General features: G+C 36.2%; 1 protein-coding gene across 2 annotated transcripts in view; it reads right to left on the reverse strand.

The window, feature by feature from the left end:
- LOC143071941 (uncharacterized) overlaps positions 1–18,347 on the reverse strand; it is a 67,445-nt gene that overhangs the window by 33,048 nt on the left and 16,050 nt on the right. For both annotated transcript variants that reach the window (XM_076246646.1, XM_076246647.1), the window contains exons 2-3: positions 6,657–13,175; positions 3,490–5,694 (exon numbers count right to left, since the gene is read on the reverse strand). In XM_076246646.1, coding sequence (XP_076102761.1) covers positions 4,628–5,694; positions 6,657–13,149 — 7,560 coding nt within the window. In that variant the 5' untranslated portion in view covers positions 13,150–13,175 and the 3' untranslated portion in view covers positions 3,490–4,627. Of the gene's footprint in view, positions 5,695–6,656; positions 13,176–18,347 lie in introns of those variants that run through there.

Below are 18,347 nucleotides of genomic sequence, written 5' to 3' on the forward strand. Positions count from 1 at the left end.
TCCTCCTGCCCCCCCCCCCCCCCCCCCCCAGAATATCAAATGGTCGTTCCCTTACATGTAATAAAAATTACTAAAATTTAGGAATTACAGGTACTTCCCGATGCACTTAGTTAATACCAGTAATTCCTGTGAAACTGCCCAGTTATTACCAGTAATTACTAATTTTAAAATGAAATTTTACACCTATTTACTGACTGCTAAAACGATGTTGTATTATGGTCAGATGATCAAAAGTTATGGTAATACTAACAAGAAGATCAGTTAGTACTCTTAAAATTTTGAATGGTTGATTTGTATAAAAAATTTCTTGAATAAATATGGACTTTCAAATATTTGGTTGAATCAGAGTAACTTTAGTTTTATTCCAAAATGATTAAACTTGAGCATTATACACTCAGATAATTTTTGATCAATTTCAGCAGACATGGAAATCAGAAATGGAAAATTCTCCCAAAGCATTATGTTTTAACTTTTTAAAGAAAACTTTGAATTTGGAGAATATTTAGACTTATTACCTTATAAAGATAAGTTATAGATATTTCATATCTTTTGGACAGTTTTGTGGTGTTTCGTAAATTATACCATAGCTTTTGTTGAAACCCCCGGCATTAACCTCACGAGACGAAGTCGAGTGAGGTTGCCGAGGGGTTTCAACAAAAACTATGGTATAATTTACGAAACACCACAAAACTTTCCAAAAAATATGAAATATCTGTTTTAACCTATTGTATCTTTCGCTGTAAAAAAAATGTGTATTTCATATATTTTTGTTTGTTTACATCGAAATCATTTAAATAAGAATCTGTAAAATAACCCTTTTCGGACCTTACACTTAAGGCTCCGCCTACTTTTTAAAACAAGCGCGGGCTTCAGAAGCAGCGGGTATTCAGTTTGAAAATATTTTTTGACCGCGATGGATGCATCTTTACAGTGGTAGCGAAAAAACTGTTAAAGATGTTCTGGATAAGGACACCAAAACTTTCTAGTACAGATTTCTGATATTTTGGAAGATCGCTGCAATCCCAAACTTACGTACAATTGAACTGCAAAGGGTAGGTTTTTTTAATTTTATTATTTGTTTTAAAAATGTTCTAAATGTTTTATTTTTTTAAATTAATGATTTTGAGGAAATTAACTTCACAAGAATCTGTCTGAGAGTTTGTATGAATTATGCCACTTTTAACATTAAACCAGAAGTCAATGAGGGAGGGTAGAGAAGTCCTGATCCCGCATTCCCGAGCTTTAAAACACGAAATCCCGAAATGCCAGGCTTAAAAACACGAAATCCCGAGGTTCCGAAATTCGAAAAAAAAGAATTCCTGGACCCCGAAAGGGTCAATTCCGAAATCCCGGGTTTAAAAACACCCGATCCCGGAGTGCCGATAAAGGTCATATCCACCCTTGCTTTGGCGTACATTAATTAAATGGGATTTCAAAATATTCTCGATTAAATTCATTGACATGCGACGATATAATTTAAAAAAAAAGAAATCGCTTCAGTATATCTAATATATATATATATAACTCGTCTAAACATCAACCCAACAATGTTAGATATATATTCCTGTTTAGAGTAAACAGACGCTGTCTAATTTTAACGGTCAAACATAGAGTATAGCCTCATGAAAAGTCTAAATGTCAGCAGTGTTTAATAAACCGGGTGTGGATCAAACACTTTTAAAGTGGGTGTGGGGTAAAGCATGCCATCATTTTAAAATATTGTTAAATAGATTATCCGTTTACCATATTTAATGTTCTTTAGGAGGCGCGTGCTTCCTCCCCCCCCCCCCATCCCCCCAAAAAATCACCTAAAAACTAAACCGCCTTGCCAAACAAACGGTTAGATGTGATTCATGTAAATGTAGCTGTACAGTTGAGCCTATAGAAAGTTAACCATTTAATTTCCGAAAATCAACATATTTTTTAACCTTTTTTTGTTAGTTCTAGGAGCGAATCTTGGTTCATTTAAAATATAGGACAACAGAGTTGGTGTATGTGGGTTCGATTCCCACCCTAAGCAATCATTTATTTCAGCTGGTGCAAAGCGGGCAGTTTAGCTTAGTGGCCCCACACTAACTTTGTTGCTTCTATCAAAAAATTCAGGCGGCCGCGTCCAGGTCCTGACATTTTTTTCTTTTGAATTCCTTATACAACAAAACCATGGTATAATTGTGAAAATTATACCATGGATAGCTATGGTATAATTTTCGGTTATTGGGATTTATACTCGAGTTGCACTCCCATAGGTTACATTGTACAGCTATAGGTTAAGATAACGTTATGAAGGTTATGAACTGGAATTAACTGCTATGTGCATTAGCCTAGAAATATAAAAAAATACTGTTGTTGGTAATTTTTTCGTGTTTTGCAACGGCATTGTCAGTATTTGTTTTCGACTTTTGAGTTTGATAATCACTTTTGTATCTCTCACCTCTTCTTTAATGCTTACACCTTTTATGATCTTTTATCATTTCTTTGTTTGTTCTGTATTCATATACCAAAGGCAAGTAGTTGTCATATACCCAACATTCTCAAGACGAATTAAAAATGGACAATAAACGGATAGATGGCAAACTGATGGACAAAGGTACATGTATACCATAATTACGGATATATACAAAATGAAATGAAAGCTGAGATATGTACCTCAATGGTGAAATCCTAGATAAATGAAAAAAAAAAGATTCTAGAAGTTCTAACTCTTTAATTGATAAAATTGTAATAACTTTGCAAGTGGTAAGTTACAAAAAAACATTACGGTAAAACAAATACATTTAAGTATAACTCGTTCTTCAAATTAAATTGACAATTAGAAAATCGAAATTTTGTACATGTATAGTTTATTACGATAACTGCAGGTGAACAAAAAATAATCACTTAGTCTAGCTTTGTGTTAAGATACTTTTCTGTACATTGTATTAAAGCTTCATACGAAAAGTCTGGTAAAAAATCAGATATTAAATAACTTGTGTAGCATTCATAATTAGATGTAGGAAGATGTGGTGTGAGTGCCAATGAGACAACTCTCCATCCAAATAACAATTTGAAAAAAAGTAAACCATTATAGGTCAATGTACGGCCTTCAACACGGAGCCATGGCTCACACCGAACAACAAGCTATAAAGGGCCCCAAAATCAATAATGTAAAACCATTCAAACGGGAAAACCAACGGTCTAGCATGGTTTAACAGGAACTCAAATTATTTAAAACAACCACACATCAATAAAAGTAGTAATGGCAATAACGATCGAGAAATATTACTTGTTACAAAAAATAATCATTCAAATCACCCCCATTTCATAAAGAATAACAAAAATAACTTATCATAATTAACATCTACGAAGACATATTTTTTTTGGGAAAAAATCACGACTTAATTGCTTTATAAGATAATGAGATGTGCTATGATTGCCAATGAGACAACTTTATATCAGGGAGCAAATGACATAGATTTTATATGACCTTCAACAATGAGCAACAATACCGCAAGGCAACCTACAAAACCCCCTGAAATTACAAAAAAAAAATTCAAATGAGAAACAAAAAGCATATAAGCATAAAAATGTAATTATATATTTTTTTTTTATTATTGTGATACAATCAAGACAAGATATTTGTGATACATACAAATAATAACAACATACAAAGATTGAACAGATATTCTGGAATCATCTAAAAGTACTTGTATGACCTTTTAGTTGTCTCTAAATTTAGATAATTTTTTCAAACCTTAAAAGAACAAAAACTTACTGGAAAAGATAATCACAAGACCTAATCATATTGTAAGCAAAGAATTCTATAAATAGTACAAAAAAGGCATATAATTTTCTATAATAATTTGTTCGCTCTCTTTCTATATATATTTAACATAACACATAAAACACAAATCACTTTTTTATTACATGTTATCATCGTCTACTATTTAAGTTATGTTTGAATTATATTTAAAAAAAACCAACCTGTATTTAATGCAACAAATTTTTCAGAATTCATATGCATATTCTCTTCCAAATTACATAGAGTGGATTTTTAATATGATATTTTTCGTCACTCTAACGCATTGTACATATTTTATGAATATTGACAACAACAAAAAAATCAAGCTTCAAACATGAAAATTGAAACAAAGAATTATTAGAGTGATCACCAAGGCTTATGGTATGGTCTTAGTTGATTTAACCGTTGGAAAGACGAAATATTCATCTGCGCAAACACCTTTTGAGTATGCAATGTAAAGCGATGCACTACCTTGATATCCCAAATATTCTTATATCATTTCATCTTGAAAGGAATAATTGGACTTTTACTGTATTTAAGCATACTGTTAATTGAATCATTTATACATGTAATAAGATGATTTTCGCACATTGAGGAAAAAAAATAAATTTTGTCGATACTTGATAGTGTGAATTTAAAATCATCCTACTTATAAACTAATTTGGATATTTTTTCATGATATACATCAAATCGTTTTACTTTTACCCCTAAAATCAAAAACCGTGTATCCCACGAATAATAACGTAGCTAAAAGTTATTTACAAATTTTGAACTGTATCAATAGTAATCGATTACATCGGATACATCTATTGTACATATTTGTTAGCACACTATTATCAATAGTTTCTATCAGCGACCAAGACGACCCCTACCACGACCTCCTCTGTTTCCACCACGACCTCGTCCACGTCCTCTGTCATTAGAATCATCTTGATGTCTGTCTCTACTGAATTCGCGACTTCTAAAATCAGGAATTCCATCTCCATCATTGTTGTCTTCATGACCAGGACCCCTACCACGACCTCTACTACCATCACGTCTTCGACCTTGTCCACGAAGGTAGTCTAGACTTCTACCGCCACGGTTTTCATTCCTATACTTGGTGTCTTCATGACCACGTCCCCTACCACGACCTCTGTTATTTCCACGACCTTGTCCACCATTGAGTTCTTGACTTCTACCAACAGGACCTTCATTCCAAAGCTTGTTGTCTTCATGAAAACGACCCCTACCACGACCACTGTTATTACCACGACCTGGTCCACGATTGATTTCTTGACTTCTACCAACAGGACCCTCATTCCCAAGCTTGTTGTCTGCATGACCACTACCCCTCCCACGACCTCTGTTATTACTACGACCTGGTCCACGATTGATTTCTTGACTTCTACCAACAGGACCTTCATTCCCAAGCTTGTTGTGTTCTTGACCACGACCCCTCCCACGACCTCTGGTATTACCCCGACCTTGTCGACCATTGATTTCTTGACTTCTACCATCAGGACGGCCACGATTACCCCGACTTCCTTTGTCATGAATATTATCTCGATGTCCGTCTCTTTTAAATTCTACGCTTCTATCGGTACCAACACGACTTGCATTACCATCTTTTGTATCTGTTTTCACCTGCATTGTTTTCTCATTTCCCTTCCCACGGCCTCTACGCTTTTGTCCGCGACCATCGGGGAAAGGTTCACTATCAAGTTTGTTTTTCGAAGGATTCTTGAATTTTTTATGCGAATTCGTATGGCTAACGTCACCGCCAACTGACATCTTGTTTTCTCTATTCCTGCTTAGCTTTGTTAGTTCATGTGCGGCAAAATGTAGTGCATCATAGTACTCGAATTCTGAATGTTGATTATCGTTACCTTCACACCTGTGACACGAGCTGTCCATGATCATAGACATAGCATGCCCTAAAAATATGATATATAAATAATTAAGTAGATTGTAAATTCTACTTGGTATAATTATATAAACAGATCAGTATTTGTACTGTGGATTCATTATTATTCGTTGTATACAAATTTTCGTGGCATTCGTGGATATTGGTAAACAAAGAAATTTAATGTTCAACGAATGAAATTTTTTACATTGGCTTGTATGAAGACGTTGGCAAAACCACGAAATTAAATGTCCACTATGCAAAGTGTCAGTGTTCCTGAATCCACAAATATTGGTTTATACGAAAATAAATGAATCCACAGTATTTCAAACAAGACATGGTTGTCATCTTGTGTGCGTCACTGATAACTACGTTAATACTGAAGCCGATCGAACAAAAACCGGACAAAGAAAACGTATCTAGTATTGTAGGTACTTTTGCAAAAGTTATAAAGTGTATAGGCTTTTAGTTAAAATTATATATTGTAGAAACATTTTGAGCTTGACATGTGGTATACGTATGCAAAAATTGTTTATTATTGAAGACCCTAAGCAATCTAAGTGATATTTTTAGACACAGTGTGTCTTTTTATGTTGTGATGTTACACTATTGTTTCGGGTAAGGATGAAGGTTGGTACCTATTAAAAAATTAAAACCCGTTGCATTTGTTTGCAGCTGTCCAAAGTCAGGAACCTGATGTTTAGTAGTTGTCGTTTGTTCATGTGGTTAATAAGTGATTCCCGTTTCTCTTTTTTATGAAGATTATACCGTTGGTATCACGTTTGAATAGTGTTACACTAGTCATTTTTGGGCCCTTTATAGCTTACCGTTCGAGACCATATTCTGTACTATAATGGTTTTTCTTTTACAAATTGTGACTTGGATGGAGTGTTGTCTCATTGGCACTCATGCCACATCTTCTTATATCTATGTATATAAATATATGCGCTTGCTTTGATAATTATACAGCTGACTAAATACTACATAGCTTACCTTTTTGACATGTTTTCCAATCGCTGCTATGTATGCCAACCACATTCTGTAATTTGGGATATCGACTTGTAGTTGCCAAGTATCCGTCGCCTTCCATATCAGCAATAAAAGGTTTTAATATTTCTATTATCTGTTTCTTTTTTATTTGTTTCTCCATCACACTTACAACTACAACTATATCATGGCCGGTTATTTTGAGATGACATTCGGTGTCGGTTAATCTTCCACCATTTTCTTTTAAAATGATTTCCATCGATTCTATTAGTTCGGGCGGCAAATTGTTTGAAGCATTTCCCATAGACTTAACCAATGGCGGAAACCAATCGGCAATGTAATACTTTTCTAGTAGTTTTGGTTTCGTGGTGAAAAGACACAGGATCCATTGGACATGCAAATCAAATATTTTCTCAGACAATTGTAAGCAAGTTTTAAATGAAGTTTCATTTGTTGCATCAATAACTTTGAGAATAGATCTGGTCAATATCTCGGCATGTTTGAATTCCAAATCAAAGTCGTTCTTACATTGTGTTTGCTGAGCAATGAGAAGAAATGTCGCAATGCTTGTTGTATACTGTTCAAATGATTTTAGTGTTCTCGCATCACAAACAGGGTACAGCGTTTTGGAATTTATTCGTACTTTATCCATTTGTTTTTTAGCATCCTCAAGGGCAAGTTTTTGCTTTTTCAAAATCTGTTCATATCTTGGATGATAACAAATAATTTCTCCACAACTTGGGCATTTTGACAGTAAGTCATTAGTTTTTTCTTGCATGCGAGCATCAAGATAGCTGCTTTCAAAAGAATGACCACATTGTAGCAATGTAACAATTTTGTAATCTTTACTAGTATCTTTGAAAATATATTTGTCCGGTTTACAATCAGCACACTGCAGTGGACAAGGTTCACCGCAGTAACCAGGACACAGATGACCACAAGACAAAGTCCTGTCACAGTCATGATTACATTTTTGACGATTGCATTCTTCAAAGCATAATTGGGTACACTTATAATGTTGACACTCCCATGCACAGTTTTCTTTGCATGGTTTGCATGGATCGGTGCATTTAGAACGACATTTCGAGTGTGCACATGCAAATGCACAAGACTTTTGACACGGACTGCACTTCATACAAGCTTTACTTTGACAGACATGACCACACAAGAATTCTTTTTCACAGTGGCTACTGCAATGACTATGGCGGGAATTTGTTTGACATACATCACACGACCCTGGACAGGGATGTCCACATGGCAATGGTATTTTACACGTTTGGTCACATGTTTTTCCCTTCGACTCACTGCATACGCATTTTATAAAATGACCACATGCTAGTGTCATACCAGTGAGTTCCTTGCATTTAGGTATTTTATTACTTGATACTTTCCAACATTGTAAAGTTATCGTATGCCCACAGTTAGAACGCACGTGCATTATAGTCTCTGAACATTTAATTTCTGGTAAAGTATTTGTTACTTTCTCCCAGCATTTAATCAAAGCTGAATGTCCGCATTTTTCTAACTCAATTTTAACCTCTACTGTACATTTTACGTCTGTAACATTTGCTGAACATAAAACCATTTTCCTATGTCCACATATAAGCAAAGACTTTAGGACTTCCAATTTACAGGATACAGTTTCGGGGTCTATATGGCATTCCATTTCCTGAGTATGGCCGCATGACAGAACAACTTTCTTCACCATTGCTTTACAGAGAAATACTCTAGGGTCGACTGAGCATGGAATACTTTGTTGATGTTGACAGCGTTCTAAAATTGTTTCGATGAGCTCTTTGCAGTCACAGAAAAACGGGAAATGACAGGTCCTTAAACACTGATGGCCGTTTTTGCATATTTCATTGCATTTGTCGGTACATTTGATTGAATTACTTCTGTGACATTCATGTGTCTTGGAATGTGTGCATTCGAAGACAGTGGTAACATTTGCTTGACATTTAACCAACGTGATATCTTGATGGCACGGGAGCATTATTTTATGGTCACAGTATAGAAAATCTCTTTCTACGTAGACACTGCATTTGTTTTCCTTCTGATAATTCGTATCGGAACATTTCCTCATATATTCATGACCACAATCATCTCTTTTGTCAGGAATAACAATCTCGCATGTGTGACTCCCAACATAATTAAAATCATAGCAATATCTTTCATATTCATGTTCACATGATAACCATTGTTTCGTTACAATTTCATTGCATTTATGAAACTTTTCATACAATTTGTCATGACATTGTCTTTGATATTCGTGTCCACATGATGTTCTGTTCATTGTTACAGTGACGTTGCACTCAGTAAGCTTTTTAAATTTGAATTCGAAACAAGGCAGTTGAATCACGTGGTCACAGGATGATCGTTTTTCTTTTATCAAAACCTTACAATCACTTATTACCTCATAAAAGACGTTATGACACTGACGTTCAAATTCGTGTCCACACTTTGATCGTTTCCCTGTTACGACTGTGACACACATGTGGCGTTTTGGATCAACATGACATTTCATAGTTGCAGCATGTCCACATGATAAAGTTTTTGTGACTTCAACTGGACAGATGTATTTAGAATAATCTACATGGCACTGTAGATTAGCTGTGTGTCCACATTTTAGTTCTCTGTCAACAAAAACTTTACAGATAATAGTTTCTGGATCGATGCAACATTTCATAGTTGCAGGATGTCCACATGATAAAGTTCTTGTTACTTCAAATGGACACGGGTATTTATAATAATCTACATGACACTGAAGATTAGCTGTGTGGTCACATTTTAGTTCCCGTGTCATTACTACACTACAACTACATATATCACCAAAATGACATCTCTTACGACATTTATGTCCTTCTACACAAGCCAGTGTACATTGTTTCTTGCATTTATATGCCTCATGTTCCCTGTCAAATGGGTGACAATCGTATCGACAAGCATGTCCACATGATAATCGAAATTCACATGGAAGTGCACAACCTCCATCTTTTACTTTTTTGAAGTCACTAGGCGACTCGGCTAGAATTCCTTCGTGGGATGGATGATTTTGGCAGTACAGAGGTAACGCCTTCCCAAGCGATGGATATTTGGGACCTGTTTCGTTTTCATCATTGTTTTCCTCTTCAAATTGTAGTTTTTTAATAATAGTCTGCCAGTGCTGAGACTTCATGGTCAATGTAGAGCTGTTTCCTATTATGAAAAGACCTTGTTTAGCTCTTGACAAAGCCACGCAAATTCTGTTTTCCCGATTTAAGAATCCAATGTCGCCTTTGGTATTGCTGCGCACTAATGATAACAGAATGATTTCATTTTCTTCGCCTTGATAATTGTCAAGCACACAAATGTTCACTCCTTCGAATTTCGATCTAGGCATTTTTTCTTTTATACAGAACATCTGACCAGTGTATGCTGCAATGATCGTTATATCAGATGGTTTATATCCTTGTTTTAGCAGATACAGACATAGCTCTTTGAGGTATTCAGCTTCATATTCGTTTGAAAAACTTCTTCCTTCATCCTTGAAAGCTTCCTGTTTGTTATGCGTTATGAAGAACAAACTCTTATGAATTCCTTTAATAGGCGGATACTCATATACATTTTCGTTGTCATAAAGAACATCATATATGTGGCGTACCAGTTTAGATATTTCTGGTCTCATTCGATGTTGTCTTTGAAGGCAGTGGTAACTCAACTTGTTCTTTATCATTCTTTCAAACAGGGAAACAGATAAATTAAATCTAGTCGCAAGATCATAAACAGCTGGTTTTGGTTCTAATTGCTTGTGATCCCCTATCAAAATCAAATGTTTACATCGTGAGCTAATTGCAGTTATAATATGGGGTTCTGGTACTTCTGCTGCTTCTTCAATAATTGTGATTAAAGGTCCAACTTTGTTTAACGATTCGCTGTATCGTGCTGCATTGGTTGTAGTCATGGCGATAACCGTTGTCTGTTGCATGATAAATTCGTCTAATTCCCTACTGGCACGCATGTAGTCGTCAAATATCTCATTAAAGTCCTGTTCACTGGTGTGTAGCTGTTCATGTAGTATTTTGATGTACTGCATTAACCAATATCGATACATTTTCCAACGATCTTCCATCGAAAGTATCCAGATATTTTTTACGTTAATGACTTGGTCCTCTGACATGTTCTCGCCATAGTGCAATTCCTTTGCTGCTTTCTCTTTTTCCAACCGCAAAATTAATCTACACTTTTCCTCAAGTTTATCTGTTCTCTTTAGCTGATTTTCGTATTGCATGTCCAGATCGAGACCGATAGTATCAGTATTGAGCGAAAAACCAACATCATCAACCTCTAAGTACCGCTCGTTGAACGCATGCTCCGACTCAGAAATCACTGTAATTAACTCTTCTTCTTTATGTTCAGTCTCCATTGCCATAAGTTGATCTTTGATTTCTTTGTCAGTTTGTTGGTTTTGATAATGCTTATTCACTTCTTTATTCCATGACTGTTCTAACACTTGTAACCACTGTAACCAACCATCACTTTTACTGTCTCCAAACTGATTTGCATGATTTTCTGAAAGGACAAATTTCAGAATGTTGAACCATAAAACAATGTTTCGGCTTTGTAATGCCTCAATTGTTTCTCGGATCTCTTTAATTTTTCTTTTAGCCGCTGTTGCTTTTTCAAGTACACCTGCTCGGTGATTTACAAATTCCCGCTTAGCTTTTCTTCGAAAATTTTTGATCGAAAGTTCTTCAACTTTTGGATTTTTAGACCGGGAACCAAATCTAACTACTCTGGGAAAACGACCATCAAATAAATTTTCCGGCATAAAATTTACAATTCCTTCAACAAACTGATCTAATGCATGGTTTGTATAACAAACGACTAACATGTACGGTTTCGGTAATGCTTCAGGTCTTCGAAAGTTACGAGTAGGTTGTGTATCTTCTTCATCCACACCAGTGAAATCCATTTGTATCCATTTGCTACTATTATGCAGCAATGCTTTAGCAATTTGCAATCCAAGGTACGTCTTTCCGGTTCCTGGTGGACCTTGAATGAGCACAAATTCCTTCGTAAGTGCTGAAATAAACGCTTTCCTCTGCGATTCATCCATCTTTAGTACAGAAGTTGACGGCCAGTCTTCCTGAAACAACCTTACATCAGTTGAAGGTGTCTGTTTATGTATACCAATTCTTCGATATCCATGTTGAGCATTTTCTATGCCAATACGGGAATTTTCAATCAAAGGTCTTAAATCATATACACAATCTTTTAAAATGTACGATGGCATACCAACATCTTTTTCACAATGAACAAGATATCGTTGGAAGGGGAAGGTGTCCTCCTTAATGCGCTGTAAGGCTTTTAGTACATGTTTGTAAGCTTCAAAATACGCAGATGTCGCCTCTATCATTATGCCACATTCATTTCTTGGAAGCTTGTTGTGAATTCCAGATTTAAAAACTTGTACAGTAAAGCAGCCTTTCTTTTGTAAAGTTTCTCTCTCACTGTCAGCTACAACGGCGAAGAAAATTGTGTTGAACCGATCAAAAGAAACAAGCAATAAAGCACCATAAATTAGTCTCTTTGATTTCATCCAGTTTATCTTTTTACAATGTTCCGGGTCTAGTTGTAGTTCAAAAACTTCCCCGGAATCAATAGAGGTACTTTGGTTCACTACTGACACGTTTCGATAGACGAGGCCACTTTCTAATCTAAATTTTCCGTTCCGAATTTCTCTATCTTTCTGTTTGAACTCCATAAGAGCATCTCGGAGAGGTGACACGCAGTCTTCCCTGTACAACCTAAACTGTACATCTAAATAATGATCTAAACTCAAATATGTCCCGTTAACTTTGTTCCGTCTAAGGAAATTGGGAGCATATAAAACATCTCTTTGTCCAGGAACGACTGACATAGTTCGGAAATCCTCCGGAGGGGCAAACTGGTCTTCAATGTCTTGCTTTTTAACATGTTTTGGCTTTGATCGTTCTTCAGCGATCTTCATTATGTTATTTTTTAATTCAAAAACAAATTCAAGCATCTTATTTTTGTCTTCGCAATCATCGCATTCGTTTACTTGTCCTTTCAAAAATTCTACCAGTCCAATAACGTGTGGAGTTGAACACAAATGAGGCATACGTATGTATAATTCCTGAAGTATTGTTATGTAATCGGATAATAAACAATGAAAATCATGATCAAGGGAGTTGTTACATGTTACCCCTACCAGCAATGGAATACTCCTGGTTGTAATCAGTGAAGAATCCGACAGCATATTTAACAGCTGCAAGACCTCTTGTGTCCTTTTTTGTACCGTACAAGTAGAAGCCTTCGCTATAAGATGGACAAGTAAAGATAAAAGATCATCTGATAATTTCGTATTATCAATCGCTCTATTAATAACGTTCATTGCCTTTACCAATATCTCTAATAACTCTTCATTTTGAAGGTTCGATTTGTATAGTTTCTCTATAAAATCTGCAGGTTGAAGTTTTCCTGGACTTTTTGAAGCCATTGTCAATGTTTTTTCTGTTTGATTACCTAAAAATAAATTCAAGTAATTCTTACTAAGTCTTATTGTAACTTTTTGGAATAGTTTCTTTTAAATATTTTAGAAAAGTCATATTAAAATAAACATAAATTTCTTGTAAAAACATTCTATCTATATCCAAACATTTTTAAATCATGATATGTGGAACAGCATACGGATATCGAAAAAAATATATGTGTACAGATAAATATGGTGGCCGGATGCGGCCATTTCCCCTTTTCGTGTTTTCGCGTTTTCTCCTCTCACTTTTCCGACGCGAAATCAGGAAATCGAGAAAGCAAATTCGATAAATTGAGAAATCGGGAAATCGGGAAATCGAGAAATCGAGATATCGAAAAATTGGGAAATCCGGAAATCCGGAAATCGAGAAAGCAAAAACGCAAAATCGAGAAATTCATTTCGCGTTTTCGCGTTTTCGCTTTCGTGTTTTCGCGTTTTTGCTTTCTCGATTTCTCGATTTCCCGATTTCCCTATTTTTCAATTTCCCTATTTCTCGATTTCCCTATTTCTCGATTTCCCTATTTCCCGATTTCTCAATTTCTCGATTTTGCTTTCTCGATTTTCCGATTTCCCGATTTCGCGTTTGCAAAGTGAAGGAAGAAAACACGAAAACGCGAAAAGGCGAAATGGCCGCATATGGCCACCATAGATAAATACATTCTTCAGAGAGTACAATCAATAACGGGTTGGTAATCTAATTTCAACCAGTCGCAGTGTTGTTAACCTTACATCAATCATTCACAGTGGTGTCAATCTTATACCAATCAGTCGCAGTGTTGTCAACCTTACATCAATCAGTCACAGAATTGCCAACCTTACATCAATCAGTCGCAGTGTTGTCAACCTTACATCAATCAGTCACAGAGTTGTCAACCTTACATTAATCAGTCACAGAGTTGTCAACCTCACATCAATCAGACACAGTGTTGTCAACCTCACATCAATCAGTCACAGTGTTGTCAACCTCACATCAATCAGACACAGTGTTGTCAACCTCACATCAATCAGTCACAGTGTTGTCAACTTCACATCAATCAGTCACAGTGTTGTCAACCATACATTAATCAGACACAGTGTTGTCAACCTTACACCAACCAGTCGCAGTGTTGTCAACTTCACATCAATCAGTCACAGTGTTGCCAACCTCACATCAATCAGTCACAGTGTTGTCAACCTCACATCAATCAGTCACAATGTTGTCAACCTATCAGTCACGGTGTTGTCAACCTATCAGTCACAGTGTTGTCAACCTTACATCAATCAGTCGCAGTGTTGTCAACCTTACATCAATCAGTCGTAGTGTTGTCAACCTTACAACCGTACATCAATCAGTCGCAGTGTTGTCAACCTAACATCAATCAGTCGAAGTGTTGTCAACCTTACATCAACCAGTCGCAGTGTTGTCAACCTTACATCAAGCAGTCGCAGTGTTGTCAACCTTACATCAATCAGTCGCAGTGGTGTCAACCTTACATCAATCAGTCGCAGTGTTGTCAACCTTACATTAATCAGTCACAGTGTTGTCAACCTTACATTAACCAGTCGCAGTGTAGTCAACCTTAAATCAATCAGTTACAGTGTTGTCAACCTTACATCAACCAGTTGCAGTGTTGTCAACCTTACATTAATCAGTCACAGTGTGTCAACCTTACATCAATCAGTCGCAGTGTTGTCAACCTTACATCAATCAGTCGCAGTGTTGTCAACCTTACATCAATCATTCGCAGTGTTGTCAACCTTACATCAATCAGTCACAGTGTTGTCAACCTTACATTAATCAGTCACAGTGTTGCCAACCTTACATCAATCAGTCGCAGTGTTGTTAACCATACATTAATCAGTCACAGTGTTATCAACCATACATTAATCAGTCGCAGTGCTGTCAACCTTACATCAATCAGTCGCAGTGTTGTCAACCTTACATTAATCAGTCGCAGTGTTGTCAACCATACATCAACCAGTCGCAGTGTTGTAAACCTTACATTAATCAGTCGCAGTGTTGTCAACCTTACATCAATCAGTCACAGTGTTATCAACCTTACATTAATCAGTCGCAGTGTTGTCAACCTTACATTAATCAGTCACAGTGCTGTCAACCTTACATCAATCAGTCGCAGTGTTGTCAACCTTACATCAACCAGTCACAGTGTTACTAATCTTATACTAATTAGTAACAGTGTTATTATTCTTATATATATAGGGAAATCGGGAAATCGAGAAATTGATTTATCGAAACATTGGGAAATCCAGAAATCCGGAAATCGAGAAAGCAAAAACGCAAAATCGAGAAATTCATTTCGCGTTTTCGCGTTTTCGCTTTCGTGTTTTCGCGTTTTTGCTTTCTCGATTTCTCGATTTCCCGATTTCTCTATTTCTCAATTTCCCTATTTCTCGATTTCCCTATTTCCCTATTTCCCGATTTCTCAATTTCTCGATTTCGCTTTCTCGATTTTCCGATTTCCCGATTTCGCGTTTGCAAAGTGAAGGAAGAAAACACGAAAACGCGAAAAGGCGAAATGGCCGCATATGGCCACCATAGATAAATACATTCTTCAGAGAGTACAATCAATAACGGGTTGGTAATCTAATTTCAACCAGTCGCAGTGTTGTTAACCTTACATCAATCAGTCACAGTGTTTTCAACCTCACATCAATCAGTCGCAGTGTTGTCAACCTTACATCAATCAGTCACAGAATTGTCAACCTTACATCAATCAGTCGCAGTGTTGTCAACCTTACATCAATCAGTCACAGGGTTGTCAACCTTACATCAATCAGTCACAGTGTTGTCAACCTTACATCAATCAGTCACAGTGTTGTCAACCTCACATCAATCAGACACAGTGTTGTCAACCTCACATCAATCAGTCACAGTGTTGTCAACTTCACATCAATCAGTCACAGTGTTGCCAACCTCACATCAATCAGTCACAGTGTTGTCAACCTCACATCAATCAGTCACAATGTTGTCAACCTATCAGTCACGGTGTTGTCAACCTATCAGTCACAGTGTTTTCAACCTTACATCAATCAGTCGCAGTGTTGTCAACCTTACATCAATCAGTCGTAGTGTTGTCAACCTTACAACCGTACATCAATCAGTCGCAGTGTTGTCAACCTAACATCAATCAGTCGCAGTGCTGTCAACCTTACATCAATCAGTCGAAGTGTTGTCAACCTTACATCAAGCAGTCGCAGTGTTGTCAACCTTACATCAAGCAGTCGCAGTGTTGTCAACCTTACATCAATCAGTCGCAGTGTTGTCAACCTTACATTAATCAGTCACAGTGTTGATACCTTACATTAACCAGTCGCAGTGTAGTCAACCTTACATCAATCAGTTACAGTGTTGTCAACCTTACATCAACCAGTTGCAGTGTTGTCAACCTTACATTAATCAGTCACAGTGCTGTCAACCTTACATCAATCAGTCGCAGTATTGTCAACCTTACATCAATCAGTCGCAGTGTTGTCAACCTTACATCAATCAGTCGCAGTGTTGTCAACCTTACATCAATCAGTCACTGTGTTGTCAACCTTACATTAATCAGTCACAGTGTTGTCAACCTTACATCAATCAGTCGCAGTGTTGTCAACCATACATTAATCAGTCACAGTGTTATCAACCATACATTAATCAGTCGCAGTGCTGTCAACCTTACATCTATCAGTCGCAGTGTTGTCAACCTTACATTAATCAGTCGCAGTGTTGTCAACCATACATCAACCAGTCGCAGTGTTGTAAACCTTAAATTAATCAGTCGCAGTGTTGTCAACCTTACATCAATCAGTCACAGTGTTATCAACCTTACATTAATCAGTCGCAGTGTTGTCAACCTTACATTAATCAGTCACAGTGCTGTCAACCTTACATCAATCAGTCGCAGTGTTGTCAACCTTACATCAATCAGTCACAGTGTTACTAATCTTATACTAATTAGTAACAGTGTTATTATTCTTATATATATACTAAACAGTCAAAGTGTTGGTAATATTATACAACCCAGTCAAATTGTTGTCATTTAAACACCAATCAATCAGTTTTGAAAATCTCATTCTTATCAGTTACAATGTTGTCAATAATAGAATGAAATTCATAACAGTGTAGCTATGGCCATTCATTGACTGGCGAAAATTAGGTGAACGTTCGTCTGTAATGCCCACTGCTCACGACGTACTTATCATAGAAATTTAAACTGTGAGGTCACCAAAGGTTCTAAACGCCTAAATAAAATAATTAAAAATACTAATCAGGAATAACCTTTGTAATTTGAAAATAAATAAAAATGGCCTTCAACACGGAGTCTTGGCTCACACCGAACAGCAAGCTATAAAGGTTGAAAACTTAAAATTCTTTACTTGATTTTTTTGTTATGGTTTGACCATCAATTTTCCTAATATGATATCGCACGTTCGTTCAGATTATTTTTTTTACTTAATTGGCTTTAAAAGTTACAATGCATGATGTCGTCTGTTTATGTAGTTCATATGTGTTTTTCGTTTCTCGTTGGTTTTCCCGTTTGAATGGTTTTACACTAGTAGTTTTGGGGCCCTCTATAACTTGCTGTTTGGTGTGAGCCAAGGCTCCGTGTTGCAGGTCGTACCTTAAAGTATGAATTATTACTTGGGACGAGAGTTGTCTCATTGGCACTCATACCACATCTTCCTATATCTATCTAATATCTATACATTTTTTTTCAACAAAAGAATACATCACAAGAATATAAGTTTTGTAAGAAACGTGAGAAATTGTGTTGGACTTGAAGATAAGGCAAAGTGACAAATATCTGAAAGAATGAATCGTTTTATGGTATTAAACAAAGAAATCGAATGATTTTTTAATTATCCAGAACTCTTCACAAACAAAACCCACATGTATACGCATTGAATAAATAGTAGGCCATTCTTAAATGATCACACCGTAGAAGTAGTTGTGCTCTTAATCAACGAGATATTTTGTGAATTAACCCCATCAACTTAATAGTTTTTTTTACAATGGATAAACCTATTTTTTATTATTATTAAATAATATCATCTCTGAACATTATTATTCTTATAAATGACACGGTTGTATGTGATGATTATAATAAATATTTAAAACAAATTCCTTTCAAGCTTTGTAAAAAGAAAGTTTCATTTTATGTATCGGAATGTGTAACAAG

Source organism: Mytilus galloprovincialis, chromosome 4 (genome assembly GCF_965363235.1).
Source record: "Mytilus galloprovincialis chromosome 4, xbMytGall1.hap1.1, whole genome shotgun sequence".
Taxonomy (NCBI): Eukaryota; Metazoa; Mollusca; class Bivalvia; order Mytilida; family Mytilidae; genus Mytilus; species Mytilus galloprovincialis.